Source organism: Pseudophryne corroboree, chromosome 6, assembly GCF_028390025.1.
Source record: "Pseudophryne corroboree isolate aPseCor3 chromosome 6, aPseCor3.hap2, whole genome shotgun sequence".
In the NCBI taxonomy this organism is placed as follows: domain Eukaryota; kingdom Metazoa; phylum Chordata; class Amphibia; order Anura; family Myobatrachidae; genus Pseudophryne; species Pseudophryne corroboree.
This window is the reverse complement of record NC_086449.1, coordinates 370,319,150-370,339,239: the sequence shown is the minus strand read 5'-3', so window position 1 is coordinate 370,339,239 and position 20,090 is coordinate 370,319,150. Positions and strand designations below refer to the sequence as shown.

The following is a 20,090-nucleotide window of genomic DNA, read 5'->3' as shown; positions in this document are numbered from 1 at the left end:
TTCATTGCAAACTAGTAAATTATACAGCCTGTAGCCAAAACGACTGGACCAAGTACCCTCACCGCACTGTAGGAGGACTCCATCATTGCTTCACAGCTGATCTAAGGAGAACATCCTTCTAGCGGTGGACTGGAAATACAATACAAAGGAACAGTGCCCACTTTAGGAGCTTTTGCTTGGACCTTCTCAAAGGCGTTACCATAGGAATGGACACGGTTATTATACATGGACGGTTGTGCAAGATTGCTCATTGCAGACTCATGTTGTGGGTGTTTCATGATTTAACCCTACTTAATATATATAATGCACATCTCTTTTTAAAAATTCAGATTGAATTTATATACTTTTTATCTGTCCATGTATTATTTGTTTGATTAAATTGTCAGCACTGCCAGTTTCTATATTGCACATTTCTTTGTTGGTGGGACTGACTATCCCCTATGTGGTAGCTGCTATACAGAGCAGACCATAATATGCATCCGAAAAATACCTTGGTATTTATTTCTGTTTTTGCACAAGCAGATGCTGACTATAATAATATGTGGCATGCCTATATTCTGTGTGTGACTGTGGCTGTATCTGTACAACAAGATGTGAAAGGGTTTTAACAGTCTGTCACTTGAAGCAAGATAGTTTCCTCCCTGCTCCTGGTGCATGAACCATAGATCAGTGCCTTTTCCAGAGTGAATGCGTGCTCAGTGATGATCTTGGTCTGGGCTATCGATATGTTGCCAGCAACAAAGAGGGGTGTCTTGTAAACCACTAACGCATTTCTCCGCCTATTTGATACTCAGCAGTTTTCTCTGGGGTAATGCCAGGAGGAAACAATCTTGCTTCAAGTGAGAGAATTGTAAAACCCTTTCACTTCTTGTTGGGCTGGTATACAGCAGTGATCCGCTGAGACTGTATTCTAATCCATTTATATGGATAGATGTTTCATGAGTTCGATATTAGAACTAATCCACTAACAACATCAATGTGTTCCTGATATATTAACTCCTTAATTATGAAAAAGGGTGCATGCTAAAGACTACTAACTCTATCTACTAAGCATTACAGGAACAATAGATATGCTGCTAGATTTAATCATATTAATTGTTTTATTATTGATATTGGCCTGTGTCTTGTATGTGATGTAATCATGTTTTTAGTAAATTAAATAAGATTTTTTTTTCCAAGCGCTGTCTCTATTTTGTATGCATATGTTTTAGAAATGATAACTACCGTTACCTGATATTTAGGGAACATTCAATATTCACATGTCTTACGGAAAGAAGCTTTTTACAAGTTTTTTCTACAAGTTTAATTTCTTAAATGTGAAAACGTGCAGAGATTATGCCCAATGCATTATTTGGGTAGTTATGTCTGAGCGCCTGATTCAGAGAAGTACTCTAATGCAGCTGCAAGTGCAATTTTCTATACAACGCAACTGCAGAGATCAGCAAGTGACGCTTCTGCCCAGAAATGAAAACTGATATCCACCGGAGCTACCGCAATTCATTTGTAATTGCATACACATATGCAGTCTACACACAAGAACTATGAACATCGGGCTGAAGGATGGACCTATGGCTACACAGACTGGACCCATCAGTAGTCACGCAGGCACCATGTTTTTGTATGTTAAGGAACACAGCTTATGTCAGATACACACTTCGAAAATGACCATGACACAGCTGCATTTTTAACAACCACTCCGCATAAACACCATCTTAACACCCCAAAAGGTCACTTCCTGTCAATCACGTTTGCGAAGGAGTCCTCATTGTGTGCAAGTTCGCAGCGGCATCTGACGCATGTGCAATGCGAATGCAGCACATGCGCAGGCTGATGATAATTGCTCAGCTCTGTGGAACATTGGCTTTGTGTACTTCTCTGAATCAGGCCCTCTGTGAGGTATCAGAGCAGTTATAGAATGATAAAGATTTGGACTATTGTTGATCTCCTAGAGTGTGCACCTAGAGTACATGTTCTGCACCACATTGGCATCTATCCTGATCCCAATTGTCCGCCCAGAGCTAAATGTTTACACTGTGCATGAAATGGCAATTGGTAAGCTCTGTGGACTCTATCGAATCAAATAGGAGAATACAATTACCCTGAGCATCACGCTGCAAAGGGGGACTTTTCCTGGCATGGTAAAACCCATTGATTGCGCATTTTACGTGGAATCAATAGCTTAGTACACATTAACACTGTGTTTACCATGCAGGGGAAGATGTATTTTATTAATAGCTCTGGCTGTGAAATGTCTGTGGCTAATTTGATTACCGACAAAGGATAGCATAAGTGTTATATCTGTTTTATGATTATTTAGTATTACTATATTGTACCTGCTTATATTAAAATGTAATTACTGTATTCCTGTTACTCTAATAGGTCTACCGGCCACTTATTTTTATAAGTTTCACTAAATTAACTCTTTGCATGCTAGTATATGCGGTGTTAACCTTTTGAATGCCAATGTGTTAACTGTTAGCTAATAAAGAGCATAGTGTACACCAGTGGGTATATTTGTGTAACAAAGTGTTTCGGAGTTCTATTGCCCTTAGCAATTAGGTGTTGGCTGAGATAGGTGTGTATGGGTTTTGAGGATGATTCAGCCAATCTGTAACCTGCATGAGGGTGAGATTGAGAGCTGAATCCATTGTAACACATTACAGTAAATATTCATGCCAGAGAAGCGTTGAGGGCATCCTTTCCTCACCATTTGTGTTTACTGGAAAATAGAAAACAAAGAGTTTTTATTTGTGTAGAATTGCCTTTACATATTTCACAATCTGTAAACACACAAAGTGATGCATGATCAATGCATGTCATAATTGAAGCTAAACAAAGCATTTTAGGAGAATAACTACATTTAATTGAATAAAGATTATAATAAGCTAGAATTTCATGTTGTTTTCAGCCAGCGCATTTTCCAGACTATCTGCCAACCCTCAAATTAGACCCAGATTCCTTTTATAGAGCTGTTTCCAAGGACCATGACGTGAATTTTTAGGAGGTCAACAATGACCCATTGTGAGTACCTTCCATTATGTATTCATCTATTCCATCACTCAGATATTATTTCACAATGAAATTCCTTTTTGTTTTCTTTATTTTAGATTCAGGCATCATGACTCCCAAACACTGTGGATGTGGAACAGGATGAAATACTGTAGTAAAGATGCATGAAATTTTGATGAAATTACATATAAATATTGTGTGTTTTTCTTGGAGGCATCAAAGGTGTTCATGAGAGGACATGCTATGTTTTGCAAAAAAACAACAGACCCCAACATGCAATGTCATTAGCTGCACAAACTGCCAAAGGAAGAATTCTGAGACTGATAGCCATAATACTACAGGTGGGGCAGTTTTTATTGCTTTCTACACCCAAGCTAAACAACTCCAAGGCACATTTCCCATTCAACAGCACAACATGATCTAGACTATGGGGGGGGGGGCTATTCTCTCTGCACATGTTACATCTGCCCCACCTTCAGTGCAACATGGTTTTGCCCAGTTGCTAACTTTTTTGGCATGCTAATAACGCCTAAAAACTCCATATGTATGCTATTATTAGTATTATTATTACATTTTATTTATAAGGCGCCACATGTGTTTCGCAGCGCCGTACAAAGGACAGTACAGGGAGACAAAACATAGCATTACAGTAAATAAATAACAGAAATAGAGCACAGGTAACAGAGCACCACACGTTCTCAAGACATAATACAGCTAAGCTGTAAGTATTGATGGAGTGATCATCGTACTACTAGAGGCTGGTGGCCATAGATGGAGATGAGCCTTTACTAGCAGGATAAAGATGGTCGTTGAGTAGGGGAGAGCTGCGAGTGAAATGTGTCGAGACGAGGGCTTAGATAACAAGAGGAAAGAGGGCCCTGCTCTGAAGAGCTAACAATCTAGTGGGGAGGGGCGACAGACAGATGACAAGAGGTGCAGGCAAGTGGGAGGTAGCCTGATGGCAGTATGCAAGCAAAGCTGAGATGTTCACGGCATGAGGCAGGGGGGTGTTAGATGTAAATAGGGAGTAGGGAAATATGTCTTTTGGCTAGTATGTCAAGGCACTTTGAAAACAAATAAAGATATAGTTGCAGTTAGGAACACCACAATGTCACAGATATTACAGAGCATCAATTACTATACCCAAACTTATAATGGTTCAAAAAAGATACTAGATAGAGACATAATGGAAACTCAGGGCTACATGTTTGATAAGCCCTGGTCTAGGCGAGTTTACTGGAGAATGCTAAAGAATGCAACAAGATCTAACCCCACCTAACCTTATCCACAAGACTGATCCTAACTCTTCTTATTTAACAAAACGTATACAATACTAATCCCAAAGCCAAGATCCACATTTGGTAGCATGATACCGTCCCATAACTCTTCTTGACACAGATTTAAAACTAGTGGCAAAAGTAGGCCCAGACCTCATAACTGATTATCAATTAGGCTTATAAGGGGTGATTGAAAATGATAGCCACATGGCTGTGACTGTAATGTGGCATTCTCCCAATTATATAAACAATTTAATGTATTTGTTGATCAAAGCAAATAAGGCATTTGACATGTCTTGTTCGCACCTGTTTGTGGTATTGGAATATAGCTTTTTTTTTTTTTTTTTTACTTATTTAACAAAAAACCTTTACCTTATTTGGCTGATTAAATTTCTGGAAAACCATATACATTCACTGGAGTCATGGAGACATATGATTCCTACTCCCCTGACCTACAGTATGGCATACTTGCAAGCTTAACTCTATAGCAGTGGAATAACTAGAACACTGTCTGATCATACATGGTGCAATGATGAGAACATTTCCCATAACTATCAATAGAACATATGCTGTGTATGCTATTGGTATAGTGTAAACTGATTCCAGCCAGCATATGCATCAAAATGGTTTTAAATATGTTTCCTAATACTCACCTATTTCTCTTTAGATGCTTCCTAGTGAGGCCTCTTGAATTCTTATAGCTGCAATCAAATATAGTCAGTCATTTACCATTGTATAGAGATTCCCCTTGATCAGGAAATTCTTCCTAGAAGTTAAACGTTATACTGAAGAGCATTTAAGCTACATACCATTTTGCCCAGATTGATCAATTTTAAGTGTCTTTTCTCTGGAGCGAAGACTAACCAAAGGCTCCTAATGCCCCATTGTGTTACAGTGCTCTAGTATAGCATGCAGACAGCCTATATTTGTATTCAAGGACAAAATGCTTTATCTAGACATAGAGAATAAGATCCCCACATTTTTTGTAAAATGTGAACGTTCCATTGATACAGTATTCTAACCTGTATGACCAAACAAAATATATTTGACCACTTGAGGCATGTTATATGGGGGCATATGCATCAACGCTTGGAGACTGATAGTAAACAAAAGTAGCAGTCAATCAGCTCCTGCCATGTTACAGTTTATGTTTGAAAAATGACAGTTAAGAGCTGATTGGTTTGTATCTTATCTCTCTCCAAGTGTTGATGCATATGCCCCCTGGTATAAAATCAGTAACCTTGACAATAACCCCCAATCCTGTTATAGAGAATAATTTTCCAAAAACTACATGACTGAAGACCATTATTAATATTATTTAAGGTGACATTTCATGGATATTTTAAAAAGATACTCTCACCTAGTTGACTTTGAAGGCTTATAGCACAGGTCTGTTTCTTAGTGATGCATACTCCACTAGTAATAAAAAAACACATTTAAAAAGGAAACCAAAAATCATAATAAATGTGAAACATACATCTAATTACTTAGTTGGATTTCAAAACTGTATACCGTAACACTGTAATGCCTTTAAAATGTAAAAAATCCTTCTAAGCATTACACAAAGAAAACCAAGAAGTGGATGTTCAGGGGGCAGTTCTGTCACTTGAGACTACTTATGAGTGGAGAGGCAGAGCGGGGGAGAGCAGGGGTGGGCAACATAGGCAAAACACACTCAGTGTTTGCATAAATCAGTTGCAGATGCTGGAGGGCTGGTGCAGTGAAGATGATGAAGTTCAGTAGCAGTAATTAGCTGCTACTGATTGGATTTCTGTGGATTCCCCTCTCCACCGGATTGTACAAAGGGCCTAATTCAGAGCTTATCTCAACAGCAAATTTGTTAGCAAAACCATGTGCACTGCAGGGGAACCAGATATAACATATCTTTGAGTGTGGAGGCACCAGCGATGAACGATGCGCGGCCCCGCGCTCGTTCATCGCTGGTGCCCCATCGGCTGTGCATGCAGGCCAATATGGACAATCTCGTCCATATTTGCCGGCACTTCTATGGAGCCGGGTGACAAGGGGGGGTGAAGAAACTTCACTCCCCCGTCACTGCCCCCCCGACACCGGGTCGCCCGCATCCGCCGTCGGGCAGCTCGGCAGCGGATCGGTCAATGTGTAGGGCCCTTTATATTTGGGTGTGGTGTGTTCAAACTGAAATGTAAATTGCAGTGTAAAAATAAAGCAGCTAGTATTTACCCTGCACAGAAACAAAATAACCCACCCAAATCTAACTGTCTCTGCAAATGTAATATCTGCCACACCTGCAGTGCACATAGATTTGCCCAACTGCTAACAAATTTTCTGCTGCGATCAACTCTGAATTACCCCCATAGCTCATTGATGTACTGCAGCTGCTTTAATTCATGATGTTGTAACAAGTCACATTATTTATTTGGTGTTTCCATTTAGACTGTAGCACAAAATTATTTATTTGTATTTTGTAACAATATTTTAGCTAGTAAATGCATTGTTCAGATTGTTTAATAACACTTTCATTGTTATATTGTGTATTTTCTACTGTTGCAGTTAAGCAATAATCATTCTTTCTTTGCTAGTGTTGTAGAGCTGGACGTAATGTGACGTGCCATGTACAGTATGTACGTTGTGCTTAACTACTGTAGGCTGCCTTCCAACCACCTCCCTCTCTTTCTTTACATAAGAATAGGCTTGTGAGGCCGGTCCTCAGACAAAAGTCCCCTTGGGGATTTCTCAGGTGTCCCTGAGAGCTAGTTCCTTTATCAAATTATCTTTCCCTGTTATCACTGCAGCCTAAATCATGTTTCCAGATTATAATGCAGCAATGATCACTTGTAGATGAGAATGCTCATATATATATATATATATATATATATATATATATCAGATATAGATAGAGGACAGCGCTGATTTGTTCTCTTAGGAGCAAAGGTGTATACAACAAATGAAGAAATACACCACATAAACAAGTTATTAAAAGTTCAAATAACACTTAAATAAGTGTAAAGAATATCACTAGGTCCTTCTTTGCTTTTATAGAACCGCCGCTCCCCTTTTTTATCAGTCCGAATTCCAACGGATGTAGTAAATCTATAAAAAAAGCATATAAAGGGGGCGCTCCATAGTGCATAAATGTATTTAATAAAATGACATTTCTTAAAAAACATAAACCGTAAAATTGAACTCGTACCGACTGGCAACCAGTGTGGGCTGGTTACCACATGATTCCACACACAAATCCCCGGCACTACTGGCTCTGACGAAGTCGATGATGAAACGCGTTAAGGCGGAGTTTACTGACGCTTGTACACCCCGGAGCTGGTAATCCTGAAGCCGTCGGCAGGTGTGATCCTACCTGCGGCTCTCTAACGGCAGTGATACACGGCAGGGTGAGGACTCCACTGCAGCCGGGCGGCCTTTGGTTCCAGTAGTGCCGGGGATTTGTGTGTAAAATCATGTGGTAACCAGCCCACACTGGTTGCCAGTCGGTACGAGTTCAATTTTACCGTTTATGTTTTTTAAGAAATGTCATTTTATTAAATACATTTATGCACTATGGAGTGCCCCCTTTATATGCTTTTTTTATAGAGATATATATATATATATACGGAACAAGGATTAATACTGCGCCACTTGTGATAAAAACAGATATGTTATGTAAAGGATGATGGCAAACTTATGTGACACTCCCCTATACTGCTACTGGGGCGTCAGCTGGATCCCTCAAAAGTGTACAGGGATGGTGATTCCCTGGATAGAATTTATGAAAAAAAGGAGGGATGAGGGATATATAGCAACCACAGTGTTTATGCAACAAGTATAAAATTGCCAATTCTATTAAATTAAACGGTATTTATTAGTGTACAATTATACATAAAATAGAAACATATATAAAAAATGGGACAATGATAAAAACTCAGCTGAACTAAAAGCACTTAAAATGATTGTAAAAACTACAATAAGAACAAGTATTAAGGTTTTTTTCTTATCTTAAATGAGGTAGGTGAAGGTTTCCAATGCGTTTCGTCTCATAAGACTTCTTCAAAGGGTACCCTTTGAAGAAGTCTTATGAGACGAAACGCGTTGGGAACCTTCATTTACCTCATTTAAGATAAGGATAAGGAAAAAAACGTAATACTTGTTCTTATTGTAGTTTTTACAATCATTTAAAGTGCTTTTAGTTCAGCTGAGTTTTTATCATTGTCCCATGTTTTATATATGTTTCTATTTTATGTATAATTGTACACTAATAAATACCTTTTAATTTCATAGAATTGGCAATTTTATACTTGTCGCTATATATCCCTCATCCCCCCTTTTTTTCATATATATATATATATATATATATACATACATACAGAGGTGGATTGGCCATAGGGTTTACGGGGGAAGATTCCCGGTGGGCCAATGCACCCGTGGGGCCTGTTTTGTTTGAGGACATGTGGTCCATTTTATAGACATAATGAATAAGATGCAAAATAATTTGCATATATGAAAATTACTTTGCCACTTAGCCTGTGATTGCAGATGATCTAGTGTATACTCTGTCTGCCTGCTTGGCTGACATATAAGATTGAGTGAATAGTGATTGGGATATGGTTGGTGTAATAAGCAAGAAAATATATATTTCTAAAGAATGATATAGTTTCCTAAATTCTGAAGGTGTATCATATAATGTGCTCATAATATTTAATTTAATTTCTTTTTAACTTCCCCCTTGATGCTGGACATGCCCACTATCTGGAAAGTCTTGGGGGGAGGGTGCTGCTGCCATGGCCCATGGCTAGACCTTACCCCTCTGGTGCTGCCCATGTGGGGCCACTAGTACAAATTTTTCCAGGGCCGCTTTTTGTTCCCAATCCGCCCCTGTATATATATATATAGCTTTATTGATACTCGCCACTCTATTTCAGTAAATAAGCAACTTGCTGGGTGCTGTTTGCAAACATAGGGATTACAATAAATGGCACTCACAGACTGTAAAGAATCCAATAACCGGGCACAACCTTGGCCTATATATCAACGTTTCATCTTTATTGCCTTCGTTAGGAATGACAAAGGCATTAAATTCGCAACGTTGAAATATAGACCAAGGATGTACCCAATTATTGTATTCTTTACAGTCCGTGAGTGCCGCCTATTGACATCTGCTCCTCTGATTTGTAGTTGTAAAAGAGCATACAATACGTCAAAAAATTGTCTTTCAAATATACATTTTAACTTTGGTAATCATTACATGTGATTAATATTCCTCTAATTAAGGAAGACATAGAATTTATTATTAGCCTACCCACTTAAGGTGGATATTTGTTTTGTGAGTGATGGAAGACTACTTGGATTAATGGAGTCATTAGTGTAGTAACCAGCACCATAACAATTCATTGTTCATTTGTCTGTCTACAAAACCCTATAAAACTATGTCTATATGACTGACTGGAAGATTCACTTTTACTGTAAATATTTGCTGTTTAGAATCTTTGGTGACGCTTGTTTCTAGTAATTAATTAATTAAGGCAAGCTCGTGAAACTACTGAGAACATAAAATGAACTGTGATAATTGTTGTTTCATAAATTAAGTTCTAACATTAGAAATAGTTTATTACTAAACTCTATGATTAGAAATTGTTCTTTATAAGAATAAAGCAATCTCAAGAGTCAAACGTTGTGCCAATTTAGATGCATTAGTTATTTTCTCCAGCCACAGAGTATTTCCTTTAGTTTGTGTTGGCAAAGAAAACCAACATTTTTGACAGTAAAAGAATGTAAGCTTTGATTAACTGTAGCAGCAGATCCCACGACGTAACATCCAGGCAACGCTGCAGTTCAGCATTGGTGTAAATGGTTGACATAAGCATAACTGGCTTTCACAAATGTTTCACCAGGCGGTCAGTAACTCGTACAGTAGATTGAATGTAGACGTGTAATAACACAACACAGTAATAAAATATAGTACGTAAAAGAAAAGCAAATGGCACAACAAATACATATGAAGCTCATTGCTTTTATTATCTTAAAAAAAGGGCTTATAGATTTGAACACACTCATGAAATAACCATTTCTATGGATAAAGGCATAAATAAAATTTGAAGCACATTTTAGTACTCATGGTCCCGAAATGAGTAAAATGCCTTCAGGGCTCAGAAAAGTAAGAGTACAAAAATATATGTGTAAGTTCTAACCGTGTGAGAGAAGTGACAGTGACAGCATCCCTTTTACACTAGCTTGTGGATGAGTAATAATATCATGAAGCAATCAATGTGTGTGCTGCTCTGTCTATATAAAGACAGAAAAAAGATGGGCTCACTCACACTTCATTCAAACTAAGACAGGCTTGGAAAGGTAAGCACGCTTTTCTATTCACAAACATTTAAGTTATGCCATGTCAATGCAGCTGCCAAGAATAATATGGTTGTGGCTATAGCGAAAATAAAAGTTGTGTAGCATAGAATATTATATATTTAATATGATAGAACGTGACTGAAGTTTGGATATTTGAAATCACATATGCCTCAGAAATATTTTATTGGAAGTTTTTCTGTTTTGTTATATTTTGAAAATAATAAGTTTAAATATTTTATTATATGAACCTAATCTGCGACTCTAGCTTTTACAGGCAGTTTATTCATTTTGTCTGATATCTACTTAACTTTTAGGTCAGAGGGAAAGTTTCCACAGTCAGTACATTGAGGTACATTACATCATTCTGGCCAACACTGCATGAACTGCTAGTTGTACCTTGCTTCACAAAGAGCAGTTTTCATGCTGTTTCATGTCATTTGCTCTTCCTATTTGTCTTCATTTTCCTATTGGACTCTACTTCTCCTGTAACAGCTGACAATTTCCTTTGCCAACCAATTATTTATACTTAGTTAGCTGTGGCAACAACGTTCAGACTTTGCTTATTGATCATGTTATAGCAGCACTCATAATGTATGCCCCTAACCGATCCTATGAGCTTAGGCATGCTCTTCCATCTATTCTTTTATTAATGGCATTTTACTTTGTATTGGATGTCACAGTAAACAAAGTTCTTATTGTGTAGTATTCAACCATTCCTGTGATTTGTCTTTCTCTATGTGAGCTGAGTATTTCATTGGCCCATTTGAATTAAAAGCTTGTGGGGCAGATGTATTAACCTGGAGAAGTAATAAAGCAGTGATAAGTGGAAGGTGATAATGCACCAGCCAATCATTACGGATTTGAAAAATGACAGTTAGGAGCTGATTGGTTGGTGCATTATCACCTTGCACTTATCACTGCTTTATCACTTCTTTATCCCTTCTCCAGGCTTAATACAGCTGCCCCAATGGCCTTAAAAACAAAAACAAAAAACTTTATCCTTACTTTTCATAAGGAATTTTCTGTGTGTTTTCAAAGTCTCCTTGTACATTAACATTAAATCAGCATTACTAACATGCATATTCTTGTTTGATCAAAAAGTAGTACTTACCTACTTTATAATATTTTTCTTTCCCGTTCTCCATAATAAATAATCCTCTATCTCACTGACAGTTTGCCTTTACCACACATATCATTCTTCCAACCAAGCTACAGTACTTGTGCTGACATTACATGCAGTGTCTTGTTAGGTTCTAGGAGCACTGGATGACTCAGCATGACAACCAACAAACTCTCAATCCCTCCCAAACATGTTCTTATAGGAGCATGTGCAATCATTACAATATGAATGGAATTATTCAACAAGTAGGTTTCACATTCCATTAAAACAAAACAGAAAAAAACTCTCCAAGGCTTAGTACATCTGCCCCATAAGGTATTAAATAAACATATTGGTGTTTTCACTTGAATACACCTCTATATAAAATTAGATATTTACATATGGTTTAATTTTAATTAACATATTTCAATAAATGTAATTTTAATTAAACAGGAACCCATGAACATACCCAAATATTGCTTAAAAGTTTTTTTCTCAACTGTTTTCTAGCATCTGATTTTTTGATACCTTCATGGACAGGAACAGTCTGAGATGATTGTGTAATTTTATTCAGAACTGGGGAGGGATTTATCAAAGCTTCGATAGAGATTAGGTTCTTACCAGTCAGCTTCTAATTGTTATTTTATAGGCTGAGTTTGAAAAAATGACAGCTAGGAGCTAATTGGTTGGTACTTTATCTGTCTCCAAGCTTTGCTAAATCTACCCGAGTTATTAGAGAATGACAATTGTGCAAATGTGTTATACTTTGAAATCATCGTGATTTTAATTTATCAGTTCATTTGAAATTTGTACATCATACATAATAGTGGTGAAAGACTCTACACTTATCTACACACTGTTTTCATGTCAATAAGCACAAACCATGTATTTAAAACTATTTTTAAATTAGTTACTTTATCAGCAATCATTGTTAACATACCGTCCTTTCATGTTATTTAGCATTTAAAGCAACTTTTAATGCTTGTAGTTTTCCCAGATTGACTAAAACAATATTAATCTACAAGAATGGTATGTTTCACATACCTTCCTCTTATATTCCATACAAACTTCTACGTAACAAATGAATTCCTTTACTTTACAATTCTCCCTATAGAACTCAGAAAACAGTGCTGTGTGCTTTGAAAGTATCATGTATTTATACAAGTGCTACTAATCAGTACACATTGCTGTTCTTTATTGCTGTGTTTTATGATGCCTTCCGCTTGCCAAGTAATTATTCATATCCCAACTATACCCTTAAGGATTTAGCATTTTTTCCAAAATGATGATAGTTGGAGAGATCATGTACATATTGCTCAATGTTGTTAAGTAACATTACTTATTTACTCTTAGAACTTCAAATAAGTTCTAAGAGCTCTCTGAGAGTTGTAAAATCTCTGCAGACGTGAACTGTTATATTAATACTAGCTAGATCACAGAAAGGGGTTGGCATCTATATACCGGCGCCCGTCATCCCAGTGGTCAGAATTCCGACCGCGGGATGCCGGACACTGGAATGCTGGCAGCAGGGCAATCGCAAAAGAGTCCATTGCGGGCTCGCTGCACTCGCCATGCTGCCGGCACAGTGGTGCGCTACGCACGCCATGCTATTTATTCTCCCTCCAGGGGTGTCGTGAACACCCCATGAGGGAGAATAGGTTTCGATATCTCGGCAGTCAGGATCCCCACGCCAGTATGCTGAGCGCGGGGATCCTGACAGCCGGGATATTGAATGCATTCCCACAGAAAGGTAGGAATACATTTAGTTCTCTGCATTGCCTGCAGAGAACTAAATGCAGATGTCACCCATATGCTTAGTTGTACCCATCTCTGCAGCTGGGCCAGCCCTTTCTGTAGTGTCATAGCCATTATTATTATCACTATGTATTTGCACCAGTCCTATCCTTGGTGCAATAGATTCCTGTGAACAGATGCAATTAAGCTTACACACTGTTTGTAATTCCATTGATATGCCCGCAATAAACAATGACTCCATATGAACACCCTGTTATCATCCAGGTAAGGCCCTTCTGCTGCAAGTGGAGATGTGACTGAGTCTTGTACTTGAGCACAGTACAAAAAGACACAAGATACATCCACAAAATAGATTTGTGTGCAACACTGCATTAGCCCTATATAATTTAAGGTATTCGGTCTCTAGGTCGACAGTAACTAGGTCGACCACTATTGGTCGACAATAACTAGGTCGACAGAGTTTCTAGGTTGACAGGGTCTCTAGGTCGACATGTTCTAGGTCGACAGGTCAAAAAGTCGACATGAGTTTTTCAAAAAAATTTTTTTTTTACTTTTTCATACTTTACAATCCACATGGACTATGATTGGGAATAGTAACTGGTGCCGAGCACAGCGGTAGCAGAATGAGGCACCTTGCCCTAAGCTGCGAGGGGACACGGTGCACTAATTGGGGTTCCCCGTCACTGTACGGCGAAAACAACACCAATTTATAAAAAAACAACTCATGTCAACCTTTTGACCTGTTGACCTAGACCATGTCGACCTAGAGTTCCTGTCGACCTAGAAACCCCATTGACCTAGTTACTGTCGACCAATAGTGGTCAACCTAGACACTGTCGACCTAGTTACTGTCGACCAATAGTGGTCAACCTAGACACTGTCGACCTAGTTACTGTCAACCTTGCATACCACACCCATAATTTAATTGATTGTATAGTAGTTCTAATTATAAATGAATTTTAAATAACATTTTCTATGTGTGTCTACTATTCCCAGGTATTTTGTATATATCTGGAAAATCTTTATTTTACAAACTGTATGCCTTTTCTGAATGCTTGTTCCCAGGAGCAGAAGTTTAATTCAGTATAACTTTCTAAACACTAACAAACTGCAAAATTCTTTGAAGCATGAAAGCAGAAAGGCTGTGACTTCCCAGCAAGGGGAAGGCAAAGATTTTTACTATGACTCAGCTCGTTTCAGACATGTGTCTACCAAGAAAATACTTGTGATCAGAACCCATGAGGTCATTCTGAGCTAAATGCAAGGAAAGCAGTGTATGGAACAAATTTTAAAAAAAATCTGTGTTAAATACGTTGATAATGTACTAATGGAATATCCTAATTACTACACAGTTTGATTCATAGGCGTACATTTACCAAGATAAGAGTTGGGGTAAATTTAAGTGTTTTTGCAGAGTTGAAAAAGCTGTGCACCCCTACACACAGCAAGGCAAGTCCTAAATGACTCACTTGTTACCTCTTTATCTCATTTTAATTATCTTGCCCACAAAAAGAAAACTCCTTTTCGTGCTGCCTAATAAAACTATGCAAGTGCGCCTTTTTGGCACTTTGCAAAGTTCGCCCACAAGTTACCCTACTCCTCCCTGTGGCCCCATCAAACTGTTTCCTTGCAAACACTATCTAGCTCCATAACACCAGTGCAGATTGGTAGCATCTACTGTAGGTACACTTCTAGTCCATTGCCTTAAGAGTGCAGTTGCTGGAACCTTGCCACCTCTTGATGCTGCTCAAAGTCAGACTGCTTTTTTATTTTATTTTAATATATGGCCCAGGAGCATATTATCATAATGCTTTACAAGAGTGATGTATCACTGAGACATGGTTATTTATTTTATTTTATGCATCTTCATCTGGTCTTTGTTACAAAAGCTGCGTTTTATTCTAGGGTTGTGTTTGAGGGGAACATAATGTTCTACATTCAGCTCTCACTATATGGACTCTTATGGATGTGGCTGCCACTACGCCATGGGCAGCCAATAAAAAACGATCTAAAGGCTGATGCAATAGTGCTCTCAAAAATTCTGCTAACCAGAATCCAGGAACATCCCACACAGGTGAGGCAAATGGAAACGCATAGAAACGGCTCATAATGAAATAAAATGCTTTCAAATTGGTTACTCATTTAAACTAGTTTTGGAATGATTTGGAATTGTTTTGATTTTAAAACCTAATTGCCAAAATGTTCTGAGATAACTGTAACTGCTTTCCCTGGCTACATCTAAATATAGATAATGGATAATCAGTGTGCTTTATAGTAGACATTAACCAAGAAATTGCCAACTAAAAGAAAAAGTTATTTAAGTAGCCTCAAGCCTGAAAAAGACAGTTAGTGCAAGTTGTGGGAATTGAAGTCAGACCAAATGAAAGAAGGCTCTGCATTCCGCCTAAGCCTAGTATTAGCATGCACATATCCATTGCAGATACAGGGCCTGTTTAAGAGATGGACTTAATTGCAGAGCCGCACACTTGCAGATATTTTCTCGTAGCTCCTAAGGCTGCGAGGATAAGGTTCCAGTTAATGGATAGACAGTGTCTAGATAGTCTAATCAATATACCAGTCAATAGGTTGACCACATATGGTCAAATGCAATAGACCGACATGGTCAAAAAGTCAACAGGTAAAAGATCGACTGTGTCTTACGCTGCCCATACACTTGTGCGATGCCCCGCAACGCAACATCGCAGGGCATCACACCGGCAGTTCGGGTGCGATGAAATCGCACCTTAACTGCCAAAGTGATTACCATGCGATCATGCGATAGATCGCATGGTAATCATGTGATGGGCACGTCACCGCCGAGTGGGAGCGGCCGGCGGGTGCCCATCGCACATCGCAGTGCGATATATCTCATGTGGTTTTAAAACCACATGCGATCGCACTGCGATGCGAGAGATATTAAGTGCAGCACATAATATCTTGAGATGCGATATTCGACCGGCGTGCCCGCACATCGCGTCTCAAGGTACCTAAATGTGCATACAATCCTTCGATTTCTCTCACAGATGTGGTCGAAATCGAAGGATAGCACCGATTATCTCATAAGTGTATGGGCACTATAAGGTTGCCAGGTACAAAAGATCGACATGACAATGGTCAACACACAAATGGTCGGCACAAGTTTTTTTTCCTTACTGTTTTCCATTTTTGCTTGATTTATCATCCATGTGTACTACGGTTGGGAATAGTAACCATAGCATGGTCAGCGAAGCACGTCTGCAGGGGTACAAGTTTACACTAATTGTGGTCACAGCTGATGAAGCATGCAAAATGACCACCAAAGAACGTAAAAAATGTGTGTTAGTATTTATTGTGTCGATCATTTCCTCTTGATCCTCTTGAACTTTTGTACCTGCTGACCTATTGCATGTCAACCATTTAGAACCTGTAGATCTTTTATACTACACCCATAGGGATAAATCTGCATTACATGTACAGTAGGTATGCAGAACCTGTTTGTTTAGGTCCAGGCTGCTAATTGGAAATGTCCCTTAGTATTAGGATTTTCTTATGGATTGACCTTATTAAATGGGGTTTATGATTTTATAAAGCCTTTGAAAGTCCAAGAGCTATGATTTTTGTAAATGAAGAACTTTGCAAACAACTTTACACTTTCAGAGACTGGTTGGATTTCAGAGTACATGTTTTAATTATAAATAATATGTATAACATTATTTACTTACTGACCAATAACTGTTTTCTTACTTATTCTAATTAGGTCAAATATGCCAGTAGTCTGAAAAGCAGTGGTTTGGACTTCATACCAGATGAGCAGATATTGTTGAGCCTGGAACAGATTGATGAAGTTCTTGAAGTATTCCAGATCATTCTGTCCAATATTCCAATGGAAGATGTGGAGCAAATGCTGATTGACATAGAGAATCTTCGCAGCGTAATTCAGCTTTTGAACAGAATTATGGGCTGTATGGGTAGAGAGCCCAAACACTTAAACATAGTGGAAGACTTAAAGGAACAACATAAAAATGCCTCCTTTACTATAGAAAAGGTGACGCTTGATCGTCTTCAAAATTCTCTGCAGAGCATTGTTCAGCACCTGGACTACATCACGGGCTGCTAAAATACAAGCTCAAAAACTGTTCTAAGATCAGTCACACGCAATAGGTTCTAAATGCATTGAGGACTGTCATCCCTATTGGACATCCACATCAATCAAATATTTATCCCTAAGTGACCATAGCTACAATCCCAATGGAGCTATGTTTCTGTTCACCCATCTCATATAGAACGCTTGTTTCATTATAGGGCGCTCCATAATATTTTCAAACAGAAGGCTTACCTGCCTGTTCTTCAGCTTTCCTTGTGGTCTGCATATTTCTTTGGCGAAAATGCAGGCCCACATAAGAAGATGGAGGTGTTGACTGAAAAACTGACTTTTTGAAGATCAAAATACACTTCAACCAAGACTTATATTATTCACCTTGGATCAACAGTAGTGAACACCACATGATGCTGCACTATTTATTATTATGTTGTAGGCCTAAGCACACACAGCCACTCAAATTGCACTAGCTCCTGTAGTACTATCTTTACAGGGCCATGTCATGGAACCAAATAGTGTGTCATCTATTTTTTTTACGTGTCTCAGCATTGTTTACCATATTGTGCCTTTCATTTTTATGTATAATATTTTATATTTAATTTATTAATTTAACTTTTTCATTTATAAGTTTAACACTAATGTATTTTATATTTATAATCCTGCACCAGTTGTTTAGAAAATTGATGTCATTCAACCGATAAATGATTTTCAATTTTATTATTTTGCTGCTGCTTTCTGGCAACGTCACCAGGAAAGTTGGAATGCCACCAATATCAGCAATTTTCTCTTGCATCCCATACTGTAGATGTGCACATGAAAACTGTCAGTGATGGGCTGATGTAACTGTAAGAGATAGGTACAGAACTGACTTCCCCTCACTGTGTGTTATGTTGTTTATAACCCACCCACTTACGTGCTGCAGATTTCAGCATTAATCCAGTTTGCAAAGTTTCCACAAACCTATATATATATATATATATATATATATATATATACTTAATCAAAGACTCGGCACTCCCAGAAGCAGTGATAGCTTGGTCCGGTGCCCTCAAACCTGCATAGCATGAGGAATCCCTATATATATATATATATATACATACACAGTACTACAATAGAACAAAGGCAACAGATTTTTTTACATTGTTGTAAAAATGTTGCAAAACAGCATTGCAGAGAAGCTGATACTGTAACTTCTGATGATACAGCAGCAGAGAAATGAAGGCCTGTGCTTGCAGAATCGATTTGTTATCATTTGCAGGATCTGAAGAACTTTGAAAAATTGCATGTCCATCTCTTTTAATATGTATTTATAACGTAAATTTCACAGTTTGAAATTCAGCAGATGCAGGCATGACATGCCAATGTCTTTTATATTTTTATGTATTTATTTATTTATCTATCTATCTATCTATCTATCGCAAAACATTGTTTTATATTAAACTTATTTTGTAATTTACAAATATTTCACGTGTTACCTTCTTAATCCAAAATTCTTCATAATTTATGTAAATTTATTTCGGAAGTCTGTGTGCTGATGTAATGGGCGTACTTTAACGCTTGTAGAGCTGTCTGGGGATATAAAGCCTGATTCAGAGTAGTATATAAACCTAATGGTGTGTGTACTATTCTGATGCTAAGTAGAATACACTTGTACAGAACAGCTCATGTGTTATCGCTCACAGCGCTCTCAAGCTGCAGCGTGATTGACATGCTGCGGACATTTGGGGGTGGTGGGAACTGTTACTCAAAACGGAGGGTGACGCTCCTGTTTTGTGGGCATGCCTCGGCCAGTCTCTTTGGGAGGAGGACAGTGGGCGTATCACCATTGTTGTGTTGGAGGGGTGAGGCCAGTATTTCCATCAGAAGATTTCATTGCCTCACGATAGTTACTGCAGTGGCCCAATACAGGTGGCCAATGGTCATGCAGTTGATCCGATGCTGCGTCCTAGGATGCAGCTGGCATTAGTAATGCAGCAGGAGGCGTATTAGAGCTATCACTGTTACTTCCATGTAAGCAGCAGTGAAAGCCTCTCTGTCCACATCCGGATCAGGCCCGACGCCTCCTGCTGCATTAGCATATTTTCACAATGCACCACTAGCGTATTTATAATTGGTGCAATGTGTGCAGTGTGGGCCAACACTCTGTATCTATTTATTTTTAATACTTACCATCTGGAGTCCCACGTCGCAGCACTGCAGAAATCACTGGGAAAATGGTGCAGTGGCCATTTTCCCGGTATTTTGTGCATACACAGTAGGAAAATCACTGGGAAAATGGCCACCGTACCATTTTCTCAGTTACCTGCGCATGCGCACTACACTGTGGGACAGCGCTAAGGTCCACAACTGACCCAGAGTCAAGAACGCTGCCGGCCAGGGAGAAGGGGCCCCAGAAGGAGGCTGCACATGGGCCTCCTCCTCTCTTAGGACGCCCCTGCACTGTGCCCATCTCTGCACTGGAGCCATAGTTTGCTTCCTGGGTTGATCTGCTGCTTGTACAGTTTAGCTGAGGATGATGCGGTCTGTCTTGGGTTAGTAGTGGTTGCACACA

General features: G+C 38.7%; 1 protein-coding gene across 1 annotated transcript; it reads left to right on the top strand.

Annotated features, from left to right (window-relative positions):
* Nucleotides 1-15,388: 15,388 nt before the first annotated feature.
* On the top strand, nt 15,389-17,557 carry LOC134935291 (leptin-like). The gene is made up of 2 exons (XM_063930451.1): nt 15,389-15,535; nt 17,198-17,557. Exons 1-2 carry the CDS (start codon nt 15,389-15,391, stop codon nt 17,555-17,557), a joined length of 507 nt encoding a protein of 168 aa, XP_063786521.1.
* Nucleotides 17,558-20,090: the final 2,533 nt, after the last annotated feature.

What these genes read in the sequence shown, in the direction of transcription:
- LOC134935291 (XM_063930451.1), top strand. Translation starts at nt 15,389, where the DNA reads ATGTTCTACATTCAGCTCTCACTATATGGACTCTTATGGATGTGGCTG. An exon ending in TCCAGGAACATCCCACACAG is followed by an intron (nt 15,536 to 17,197) that starts GTGAGGCAAATG and finishes TATTCTAATTAG; the next exon opens with GTCAAATATGCCAGTAGTCT.